We start from the raw sequence: 12,503 nt of genomic DNA on the forward strand, positions 1-12,503 counted from the left end.
AGACTTGGATACAGCTTGGATACATGGCTCTAGAGACGGTGAAAAGTCAAAGATGACCCTCATGATGAGTCTGAGTGACAGGAAGGATGGTAGTACTGTCAATGGTGACTCAGAATGCAGTGGAGATCTTGAGAGGAATGAAAGGAGCTCAATTTTAGCCAAGTTACAATGAAATAGTTAGCAAAATATCAAGAAGGAGATAACAAAGAGACAGGCCAAGATTCAAGACTGTGGTGAGGAATCAGGTCCTGATTTGATCTCCAAACAACCGAATTTGTGTCCAGGTGTCCGTTCATTGTAGTCTCACTCCCATTGAAGAAAAAGGAAGTTTTGTCATTTGTTTCAATGGACGGTGCTTGCTTTCCCATTGCATTGCAGTTCAATTTGGCAAGCCTGTGCAGGGACTGGGGACACGGTGCTCCTCTGTGTAAATTGGCGAGTACCATATCAGAAACTCATTTACATTATGAGGCCATTTGGAACTATCCCAAATTAGGCACCTCCATGACTGTGCAGAGCACTCTCTCTTTGGACAGTACAGAAAGGCATGGAGCTGTTCAGCTGATGTGACACTCAAAAATTGCAAGTGGAAAATGCACAAAATCAGCTAGACTTGCCCTTTGCTTTAAGCTCATTCTGTTTCTAATATCAGAAAGACGACATTGCACAACCTGTTTGGTAAATAGGAATCTCCTGTAATAAGAGGAGGCCCTGAGATATAAACCTTGGTATCTTTCATAGGTTTCACCCCCACTCTGGACTTTAGAGTACAGATATAAGGACCTGCATGTGAACTCCTAAACTGAATTACCAGCTTAGATTTGGTTTTGCTGCCACCACTCCCAAATACTAACTCCTTCCCTGAGTAGTTTTGAGAGACTTCTTCACCAATTCCCTGGTGAACACTGATCTAAACCCCTTGGATCTTAAAATAAGGAAAAATTACTCATTCCCCCTCCCTTTTTTCCCCACACCAATCCCTGGTGAGTCCAGATCCAATCCCCTTGGATCTGAAAAACAGGGAAAAAAATCAATCAGGTTCTTAAAAAGGCTTTTAGTTAAAGAAAAGAAAGGTAAAAAAAATAAACCTTTGGGAGATAGCATACAAGCTAATCTCACAGCCAATAGATTTAAAACACAGGATGTTCCCCTGGTAAAAACCTTAGTACACACAAGAATATCCAAATTTGATTATTCCCCTAATGCCAAGACAAGGTACAAAAAGAAAATAAAAATAAACCTATTTATTCTTTTCTAAAACTTACTACTTTGATAAGAGGCTGGTTCCTTGATCTTTTCTACTCCGGATGAAATTGAAAACTAAACAAAAGAAACTTCCCTCCTTCCTTTTGAAACATCTTGTTCCCCCATTAGTTCCTCTGGTCAGAGGTCAGCTAGGCTAGGTGAACTTCTTAACCCTTTACAGGTAAAAGAGGCATTAACCCTTAACTATCTATCTATGACAGTATCAGAGTCTCAGTATGAAGCCTAAGGCCTGAACTAACGTAATGGTCAAGACTTTGCTAACATAAAGCAAAGTTAAGCTGTGAGCCAGAGGCAGGCCCTGCTCACAGAAGCTGGCAAGGAAAGGGCTGATGCTGGCAAAAAGAGACATACTAAAAGGTACCAGACACCAGCTATCAGAACAATTTGCATTAATTGTGCTTTCCACCGGATAACAAAGGAACAGGCTGACCCGATCCAATGACAGGGCCAAAAGGGTAATATGATGGATAGAGTTGTTTTGTTCAAACCAACATGTACAAGGTGATGAGAGCAATACCTTGCTACGATAGAGGGGTTGCACTTCAATACGCCAGCGGCCGCCTTTAGGAAGTGCGGGGCCCAATCAAACAGTTTGCGGATGGGGCCCCAGCAGGGATGACTGGAAAAAAAAAAAACACTTTAAAAAAACCTTTTTCAATTTCTTCCATGTATTATTTACTTTCCATGACTATACTAAATAATAACAAAATTATATATTAGCATACATTGCATATATTGTTAATTAGTTGATTTTCAACTTCATATTAGGAAAATAATTTATGTTTTGATAGTTGTACAACTGATTTTCTTCAATAATGGTTTTATTTTATTAAATTTTTGTTATAAAATATTTTTCCTTATTAATATAAATTGCCCCCTTCTTCGCCCCCCAGCGCTGCCCAGCCCCATGGAAAACAACCCGCTCCAGCGCCGCCCCCCCCACGGAAACAAACCCTCCTTCCACAGCTCTGCCCCATCAAAATCAGCTGTGGGCCATAAAAGGAAGGTTGGGTAGTGGGGAAGAAACGCCACACATAGGATGACCAAGAAAGATCACAGCAAGTAAAATAGGTGTCGGACCCACCCCCTTCCCGCTCGTCTCGCCATCATCACCCCCCTCACCCCTTGCCTCCCGCTGGCTTGCTGCGTCCCTCTTAGTCCCCCACCCACCACTTGCCTCCTTTCACCTTCTCCCTCCCCTGCCAGAAACCCCCATGCCTGCCCCTAGAAACCCCCTGCTGGCTCACTGCTGGTCTCTTTGCCCCACCCACTGCTTGCCCACGGCTCGCCTCCACTAGCCACTCCCCCAAGTACAAAGCCTGATTCAAAGACCCAGGGTCACTATATTACTGCACGCAGCAGTAAATCAATGCAGTTGTAGCTAAATCTCTGCATTATGCATTTTGTATAAACTTGTATATGACATTTGTATTGAACCTTTTGGTAAATATGTTATAGCGGCCCTTAAGGTAGTATATAATTAAGGCAAAAGAAAGATGTCTTTTTCCTAGAAGTAGAATAAGATGCTTCCCCCCATTTTGTAATCAGTTGCCATATTGAATGAATGAGGTGTGAATGAGGAAGGGGTGTGGAAGGCAGGCACCTCCAGACAGCTGTAACCCTTGGAGAAGGGCTGGAAGCCAGATCAAGGAGAGAACTTTGCACAGGGCTGAGTGGGATGGAGTTTGAGTGCTGGGTGCAGGCTCCGGGCTGGGGCATTGGGTGTGTGGTGCAGGAAGGTGGAGGGGTGCAGGCTCTGGGAGGGAGTGCGGAGGATGGATGCAGGCACTGCGACAGAGTTGGGCCGGAGAGGGGGTGGTGGGTGATGGGGGGAGGGGACTGCCATCACCTGTGGCTTCCTTCCTCCCCTGCTGCCCTTCACCATAGCCTCAGGGGGGGATGGGGCTGCCCTTGCCCAGTGTTTGCAGGAGTGGTGGCTGGGGGGAAACTCAGTCAAACTCTTGCTTTACTCTTTCATTGATAGGTCACTTTAACCCCTTACAAACCCCTTTCCACCCCTCTCACCCCCCTTTTCTACTGGGCTTGTTTGATCTTTTCGGTGGAGCCAGATGAAAACCACAAACCCCAGTGAGAGCAACAGGCCCATCATCTAGCCTAGTCCATCCCAGAGCCCAGGACTGAGGGCAAATGTCTCCCCACTCCCATGCCACCTGCTTCCACTCCTGCCCTCTCCCAGTGCTGCCAGCGATTCTGTGTGGCTGCATCAGGCTGGATTTCAACCGTACCCTCCGCCCCGCTAAATTCACCCGTTTTGCGACCAGGAGCACCTTCCTTCCCTACTGTAGAGCTGCTGGATGGCTAGAAAGCTGAGCTGGGCGTTTGATTGATTCAGAATATTATCGTGCCCCCCTCCTGCCCCAACCCCTCCCCCAGCTGGTCTATTTTATTGTTGCAGGGCAAACGAAGGAGCCAGAGTTTAATGGAAATATTCAGCCCCTACAGCGGTCTTGCAGCAGGGGAAGCAGAGTTGAGGGGAAAGGAACTGGTTTGGATAGGAGCCCCAGTCCCCTTCCTTTGCAAAATAATTTGGAGAGGGGAATCAGATCACTCTGTGCTGCAGATTCCCCTCTCTCAGGGGAGGGGGGGAGATAAAAATCTCAGCCTGCCATGTTACAGACCTTTCGCATTCTCCTCTCTTGATGTATTTCCTTGTCCAAACCTCCCTCTCTCTCTCACTTGGAATTCATAGCACTAAGTACTGGCTTTGGGCTTTCTTCCTGGGTTACATGATCCCGACTTTAGTTTTGAAACAGATACAGGCAGGCACAAACTCACCTTCAAATGGCAACACCACCAAAAACCACAAAATCAACCCAATATTACAAACCTATGAGGAATCACAGAGTCAAACACTCACAAACTGAAGCCCCAGCAGCTGCTCAGGTAAGTGAGGTCCACTGCAAATGATGATCCTGTCTCCCACAGGACCGGAAGCTCCCTCGGTGTCTCCTCCAGCTGAGTGCTGGGGGGAAGGGAGAGGAAGGCTGCAAAGCACTTGTGCCTTCTCTTCCCGTCCCCACTCCTGACCTGCGCTGCCTTTGCCTCAGATCTCTGCTGGCCAGCGTCTCTCGTTGCCTAGCAGCAATAGCTGCTGCTTCCAGGAGAGCCACAGAGCTTTGCTTCAGGCAGGGATGCTGCCCGATCTGCGTGGGCCCTCTTAGGTGTGGGGCCCAATTCAGGGTAATCGGTGGAATCAGCCTAAAGCCGACCCTGTCAATACGTCAGGAGTGATGTGTAACTTGTTTGTACCTGTGTATAAGACTGCATCCCTGGGGCAGTGTCTCTGTCAGCCTAGGGGGCAGTGGAGAGTCCCACCACTGACTGAGCTGAGGCCATTGCCAGATGACACATATTCGTAGTACGTCCTGTAGAGTCGAGTCTAGAGTGAACTATTACCGTGCTTCATTTGACAATAAACCTGGCCCAGGTGCCTTCGTACCTGACCAGAGTCTGTGGTTATTGAGGGTTCCCTTGGGGTCTTCTGTGCCAGCGATCTGCAGAGCAGGGGCAGCACACAGAGGGAACGTGTACGCAGCTGATTGATATCAACACTGAACAGAACAGAGCACCACACCAGGAGAGTCTGACAACACCTCCTACAAAAGAAAGTCAACTGGTTTGGCCCTGCCTGCTACTACCACGTTTGTTGCCACTCACAAGATTTCTCACAGTGACAATAATAGGACACAGTAACAGCTTAGAACTGAGTAGTGGTCCAGGCTTAAACAGTGATTGGTGCAGGACTAGAACTGGGATCTGTAAACTAGATACTGTGATCCCTCTGCTATAGAGTCATTCTGACAGCTCTTTGGCCCACTGACTATTTAAGTATTTCATGCAAATTGAAGCAGCTTCAACAGATGAGATTAAGAAAGCCCCTCCCCCCACCTCTCCCTGTAGCCCAGTGCTTAGCATAGTCACTTGGGCAGTGAAAGACCTGGGTTCAAGTGCTTGCTCTGAGACAAGAAGAGTGGGGATTTGAACCCTGGTCTCCCACAGCCAGGCTGAATGCTTTAAATATTGTGTATAAAAGGGCATCACAACCTCCAGGTTGTCTTGTCTTTTCCCCCTTCAGACAGGGCTGACCTGAGTTAAACTCCTAATTCCAAGGGAGGGTTCACAGCTGTGACTCCCCAGTGGCATTAAGTGGACTCGAGCCCAACCCTCTACTCAGCAGTTGCTATTGGCTAGCTTCAGCAGCCTCCCACTCAGCTGTTGTGAATCCATTCTTAGGTTCCCAACTCTCCACATACATTTATAGGGAGCTTATGTAGCTGAGTCAGAGCTGAAGATTCTAGTAAGTGACAGGGGACCTAAAGTTAGGTGTTGCAACACTGATCCTAAGTCCTCTTTGTAGATCTAGCCCCAAATTGCTCCTTAAAATGTGATGCCATATACAGTTGCCTTTTATGCCTGTGAATAGGGCAACACTTGGAAATTAATGGGATGCCACTCCAAAAAACGTGAAGCAAGAAATGTTCTGGTGTCTAATGTTTTTACAGTTAAACAAACCCTCAGTTGAACTAATGTGAATTCTTTAAAGGCCCATGCTCATGGATCAGATTACTGCACCAGTGATGGCTGGCTTTCAAATTCATTTCACACACTTTCAGGGAACTGATGCAGATACCTGGTAAGTGGCAGCACCTAACTTAAAAATGTGTCATCAACCTCAGATCTCTCAAGTAACATCTCAACTTGGTGGAGAATGTTAATCTAACCAGTGAACAGATTTCAATAGGTGGAAATAAAGTCCCTCTTCTAGTTAATGACATATTGATTCACATATTTGTGTTGTTCCAGGAGCTCTTAAACACTCTAACCCTGAAGGCATATGATTTATGTTTCCAATATTGTTTGATCAAGCTGGCTTCTTGCTGCATCCCAAAAATTTCCTAGCTGTTGTGCAATGACAAACAACTATAAAGTTTGGATTTTAATAACACTATTAAACAAAAATTAATCATTAACATCTACTGATCCAGATTATAAAACAAAGACAGAATTAATAAAAGGCAACCAGCAAACATTTACTGCGTTTTCATAACTGTACATCTAATTATTTCTGACATGATTACAGTACAGATATTGATAAAAATCTGTGGCATTTTAAAAATAAAGAGCATACAACTTTGTCCCAACTTCAGTATTCTGTAACTGATAGATCATGTGACATATTCACCCCTGCAGTAAGATAATTGATGCCAATGGAATTATACTGGCAATTAATTTGGCTCCTTGTTTTCAGGGTGTTTTTGGAAGATGCTAATGGAGATCACAATGAATTGCAGACTAAATGGAGCATGTAGGATGGCATAGCTTATGTTCTACTGCAGCATGTGCCATATACCAAGGGACTGCTTTCATTGGGCTTTGGATCAGGCCGCCAGGACACAGTGCTAAGAAAATGCAACCGTCCAAAAATGGTTAATATGTTTTTTTCATGAAGTGCAGCTTCAGGAAAGTAATGCATTTGAGCCCTGCCATCTAAAATACATTGATGGGTTGCAAGAAGGAGCCAAGGCAACAGTTCCCAGCTTAAGCAATGGCTGCTCTTTAAAGATTAAGTCCTAATTCTCCTCTGATTTTAATCTTTTTAGTAATATTTGAGGCCAATGCTTAATATAATATTTATGGCCTTGCATACTTTGAGCAATGATGAAAAAACAGCAGTTCAGCATGTGTTATACAAATACAGAAAATCCTCCAAATGAACATCAGTGTGTGAGCAATCTCCCTATCACAATGCATGTTCTGTGCATCAGTAAGTCATCAATTTAATCTATGTTTAAAGCAGAGGCATTTCTAGTACTCCTGTTGCCATGATATCTAAACACCAGTTAAAAAGCTATGAACCTAATCTTGTACCAGCAGAGAGCTTATTATCCTTCAATGGGACAGCTCATGGTAATAAACCTTATGACCAGGAGCTACTCTTCATAGGATTAGACTCTAATTTAACATTCACATTCTCCAAAGGGATATAAAAATTGGACTTTCTGTGATCTCTAGTTGTTGTGTATATTCATATCAGTGAAACACAGATTAAGAGTAAGATCGTATTTAACAAGGTAGCCATCATTGTAAACACACAGGACTCGGTCTGAGGGGTTATAGTTGATACTTTGAATTGTTTCTAATATTTTATCCATAGTTATGCTAATTTTACCTTCCTGTTCAGTGTTTGTGTTGTATGGGTAAAATATTTGCTCTTTCCGTGTTGACAGGTCTTATGGCATATAAAACACCATATATGGTGAAAGCGCTAGAAATGGATGGCTTGTAAGGCCTTGTATTCCAAGTATGGAGCACATCAAGTGTGGTCTCATTGAGTTTGCTAATCATAATGTGCCCTGTGTTGTCCTCAGTTGAATAAATTACCCACAATCCACTTTCATGCAAAGCAAAGTCCATATCTTGCCACCCAACACCATCATAAGAGAAACGGTTACCATAAGCAGCATTCGGCAGAGTTTTCCTCACAGCCAATGTGTTTGTGTTTAAATCAAGCTTGCCCATCTCTCTTCAATTATATACATTGTAATACATGCAGTTATTGTAAACTGTGGTGCCTCTGCCTTCCCCTTATTGAATTTTTAACTCTCTTGCATTTTTTAATAGCAGCAAATCATCGTAGGAATTATGAATTCTGTAATATTCTAAGAGTCTCCCATCTGTGTTCAAAGGTGCAACCCTGTATAGGTCCTTCTGTGGAGTCCAAAGAGAGTAATCCCTATCCCAGGAACCATATCTGAAGAAAAATCCTCCCCAGTTCAGCTGTACAACATAGGGCTGCCTGATATTCATAATTCCATCATGACCACAGCTGCCTGAAAGCAAAGAGAAAATGAAAGTTTTTCAAATGGCATGATTAGGAGAGAGGATTTAGTGTGTTTGCTTTATAAGAATCAGCTATGTTGCAAGAACAGAAACACATATCTTTGTCAAAGATTTTCCTTGCACCATGTAAACAGCACATGGATTTCAGTTTTGTAGCGGTTCCAGTCTGACCTGAAATACAGCAGTCATACCACTAGAACTGGGATCATACTGAAAAAACAGCCAACAATCCAGCAACACATTTTAGAGATCTCAGTTTTTAGTCGGTACTCACTTGCAGTAAATAAGTGATTAGCTTCTGTTTCAGATAAGTGACCAGTTTTCTCTTTCCACCTATTCTATGCTTTCCACCCTGCTGGGCTGGGAAATCACATAGAAAATACAATTTCAGAAGCCTTTTAGGTCATTTTTTCCTGCAGTGGAGCACAGTTTTGGAAATATGAGAAACGAGAAGGAACATCTTGTCTCACTGTACCTCCATGAGTTTTAGAAGATGGAGGGAGAATTAGCAGCACTAGTTCTGGAGGCTCATTTCAGATTAGCAAGCTACGGTCAAAAACAACACTTTAAAACAATACTTCAGAGGGCCTTCCATCTGAGGCTCTCTGTCATAGGTCTCACCCCCACTCTGAAATTTAGGGTACAGATGTGGGGACCTGCATGAACAGCTCTAAGCTTAACTACCAGCTTAGATCTGGTCTCACTGCCACCATCCAGATTTTTGAGTACCTGGAAAACTCTCTTCTTCCCTCCTCCTCCAAAATCTTCCCTTCCCTGGGTAGCCTTGAGAGACTCCTCCACCAATTCCCTGGTGAACACTATTCTGAATCCCTTGGATCTTAAAACAAGGAGCATTTAATCATCCCCCTCCTTTCCCCCCACCAATTCCTGGTGAGTCTAGATCCAATCCCCTTGGATCTTAAAACAAGGAAAAATCAATCAGGTTCTTAAAAAAGAAGGCTTTTAATTAAAGAAAAGAAAGGTAAAAGACAAAAACCTCTGGGAGACAGCATACCAGCTGGTCTCACAGACAACAGATTTAAAACACAGGATGTTCCCCTGGGCAAAAACCTTAATACACATAAGAATACCCAATTTGATAATTTCCCTCATGGAACAAAGACAAGTTACAAAAGAAAATATACATAAACATTTATTCCTTTCTAAAACTTACTACTCGGATAAGAGGCTGGTCCCTTGATCTTTTTCACTCCAGCTGAAACTGAAACTGACTCTAAACAAAAGGAAACTTCCCTCCTTCCTTTTGAAGCATCTTGTTCCCCCATTGGTTCCTCTGGTGAGGTGTCAGCTAGGCTAGGTGAACTTAACCCTTTACAGGAAAAAGAGGCATTAACCCTTAACTATCTCTTTATAACACTCTCAAAGCAATTCAGATATTAATGAGCATAGCCAGGGCCAGAGTAACCCATTAGGTGACCTAGACATTTAGGGAGCGGTGACCTCCTAGGCGGTCATCAGCGGTATTTTGGGGGCGGGACCTTCCGCCGCCTCTATCAGAGGCACCAGCGGTCCAGGACATAGCCTTATAACAGCTCTGTAAGGTGGAAGTAAATATCCCCAGTTTACATGTGAGGTAACTACAAAGTGACCATACAACCTATTTCAACCAGGATAGTCTTGGGTTTTTTTATGATGCCCCAGGATAATTGAAATATCGTGTTTTTTTTTTTAAATCAGCCAAAATATTTGTTTTTTTTATAGTTACGCAATGCTTGTTCAAGATGTATTGCTATGCTGAGTAGAATTTGCACTCTTTACTGAGAACGAACAGCCCAGTGGAATGAGCTTTCACGGTAATGAACAATGTCTGGAATGCAGAGAACCTGAATGAAAGTAAACGCTATCAAAGCTGTTCCTTTGCTCAGAGCAACTGTTGATGACACTAGTTCAGTGTTTCACAATGAATGCAGAACACTGAAGTATTGGAAAAAATCCTCCACTCCAAAATATGCAGGTCTCCCTGGGGCAGAAGCTGGCAGTGGTGACATCACCACACTTAATAATAAAAGTATCCTTCTGTTTGACTCTTTGTAGCCCTAAAAGATATCACCATGAGTATGTGCCAGTATTTTTCCCCTTTAAAAGCATGGTCATCTGAGACACAGATGCTAAGTGACCTGCACAGTCACACAGCAAGTGAATGGTAGTGCCAAGACTCGAACCAACGTTTCCTAACTCAAAGTCAGGTGCTTTAACCGCTAGACCTTGCTCCCTCTTAGAGGTGAAGTAACGTTTACCTGCCGAGACCTGAGTTTTATGTTTCTATTAATTGATCAATTCAGGGCAACAGCTGACGATATCAAATCAGTGCAAAGGTTGCACATGCTCTAGTTACCCCATAGTGAAAGGAAACTTTTTTTGCAACCAGCTTTTAAATTCATGGGGGGATTATTGAAAAGTATATGGAGGCAAACTTGGTTTGGTGTGTTTATATATCTGCTGATGTGTGTGTGAGAGAGGTCTGTGCAAGGCAGAGGTGTAGGTTTTTAAATAGTACTTGGTTTGTTTCAAACCAACAGGGTTTTTTACTGTGCAAAATGTGGTTTAAAATGGATTTTAAAAGCCGTTTGGTTTTTTATTCTGCAAAATGAGAGGTATTTAAAAAAAATGTTTGTGAGTTTATTTGTTTTGTTTTGTTTAAGTGCTAGAAATAAACTCAAAACCTGTGTTTTCTGTACAGCCTGAAATGGATTACTTGTTTTAGAGCTATGACTTTTTAAATAGAAAAACACCCTAATGAATATTTAGTTTAAGTTTACAAGACGGTTTCATGTGTTTTATAATAATGTTGTTTGCTCCACAGTATGGTCAAAACATGAGAGATCCTTAGACCAGAGGGCAAACAAGAACAAAAGAAAAAGTAAAGAGACAGCTGCAGAGGAAAATTCACCAGGATCAGTGACTGATGGATGGATGAAGCCCAGTAAATATATCTTGCTCATTGGTTTGGTTGTTCTATAACGTTTTGTATTTTCAGTAAATACATAGGTGTGGGTGAGAAAGATGGTAAAGTTCAATTTTGTAAAATGGCCCTCCCTACCCCACCATAGGCACAGGCATCTTTTCTGACAATGCTGTAGTCAGAGCTACAAGGACACCTCCTCCAGAACCGCCAAAAAATCAGGAATCTGCTTTGAGACCTTTAACAACGCAAAACAGCATAAGAGTACAGACGAAGCATCAGGGCAATCTAAACCTCATATACATCAAACCCAAGGGCAAAACAATACTCTGGTAAAAAATCAACCACACCACCACATCTCCAGTTCCTCAGCGGCCACTGCCACACCAAACCCAGTGAAAACTGAGCAAAAATGCCCACATTCACAAACCCAGAGCATGCACACTAGGGGTTCTGAACGTGCACAAAACCACACACATTCACAAACCCAGTGCATGTGCTCGAGGGGCTGTGAATAAAAAAAACCAAGGACTGACAACCCATTCTCCCAAAACTATAAAGCTCGTCACAGCTCCCCTATATACTAGTATTTGGGAAGAGTTTGATGCATCGTTCAGAAAACTGATGGACGCTGTATCCTTGGGGGGGGTCTAAAAGAACAGCATTCTAAAAAGATTTGGGAAAAATATGACACTTCGTTCAGAACACTGGTGAACTCTGTATCCTCAGGGGGCCTAACGAATGACTGCAACTCACTTACTGGATGCTGAAATGAAGTCTGTTCTTCAAAGAACTGACTTAGCCAAATACTAAAAGGCTAAACTTTACAGTGCCGTGCTTCAAAGGTACCTAATGTACATGAAGCAGAGCGAATGCAGATAAAGTGAAAATAAGTCTGTTTCCACCAGAACAGGAACAGAAAGTAACTGCCAAACCCCCAGAAACACCAAAGACCTCAGACTCTTTTGTTCAGGAGGTGTTGGATAATGTGAATAAGCGTTATAAGAAATATGCATTAGTATTGCTAAATAAGATGGGCCAGGATAAAAGTCTCTTTTCATGGAACGATAAAGGGGCTTTTGTTGACATAGGCTCTGTGGTTAATGGTTCTAACATGCTCGAGTTACTCAGAGCCGTCACCCAGACACGCTGTGTTCCTAGCAGACATGTTCCTAAAAAATGGGATGTGTTTATGAATGTCATGGCGGAACTGAACATACCATCTTCCGTCACAGGCAATGCAACCAACAGAGATCTATTGGAATGTCTCACGACTTCGACCGTCACTTCTTAATCATTCATTTATCTGTGTTTACCTTGTTCACCAGTGACTCTCCCGAGCCGCATTTGCATTCCACCTCTAAGGGGGTGGACAAAGAGGCCACCATGCTTATTGGGGTGTCTCACAAGCAGTTGGGTTTTGCGTTTGGATTCCGGTGTATCCATCAATGGC

General features: G+C 43.2%; 1 protein-coding gene across 1 annotated transcript in view; it reads right to left on the reverse strand.

The window, feature by feature from the left end:
* Positions 1-8,608, reverse strand: part of LOC116830548 (olfactomedin-4-like) — a 260,204-nt gene extending 251,596 nt beyond the window's left edge. Inside the window, 3 exon segments of the mRNA XM_075061963.1 lie at positions 7,575-8,117; positions 8,319-8,337; positions 8,603-8,608. Coding sequence (XP_074918064.1) covers positions 7,575-8,117; positions 8,319-8,337; positions 8,603-8,608 — 568 coding nt within the window.
* Between the last annotated feature and the right edge of the window lie 3,895 nt (positions 8,609-12,503).

The sequence above is a fragment of the Chelonoidis abingdonii genome, chromosome 1 (genome assembly GCF_003597395.2).
Source record: "Chelonoidis abingdonii isolate Lonesome George chromosome 1, CheloAbing_2.0, whole genome shotgun sequence".
Classification (NCBI taxonomy): domain Eukaryota; kingdom Metazoa; phylum Chordata; order Testudines; family Testudinidae; genus Chelonoidis; species Chelonoidis abingdonii.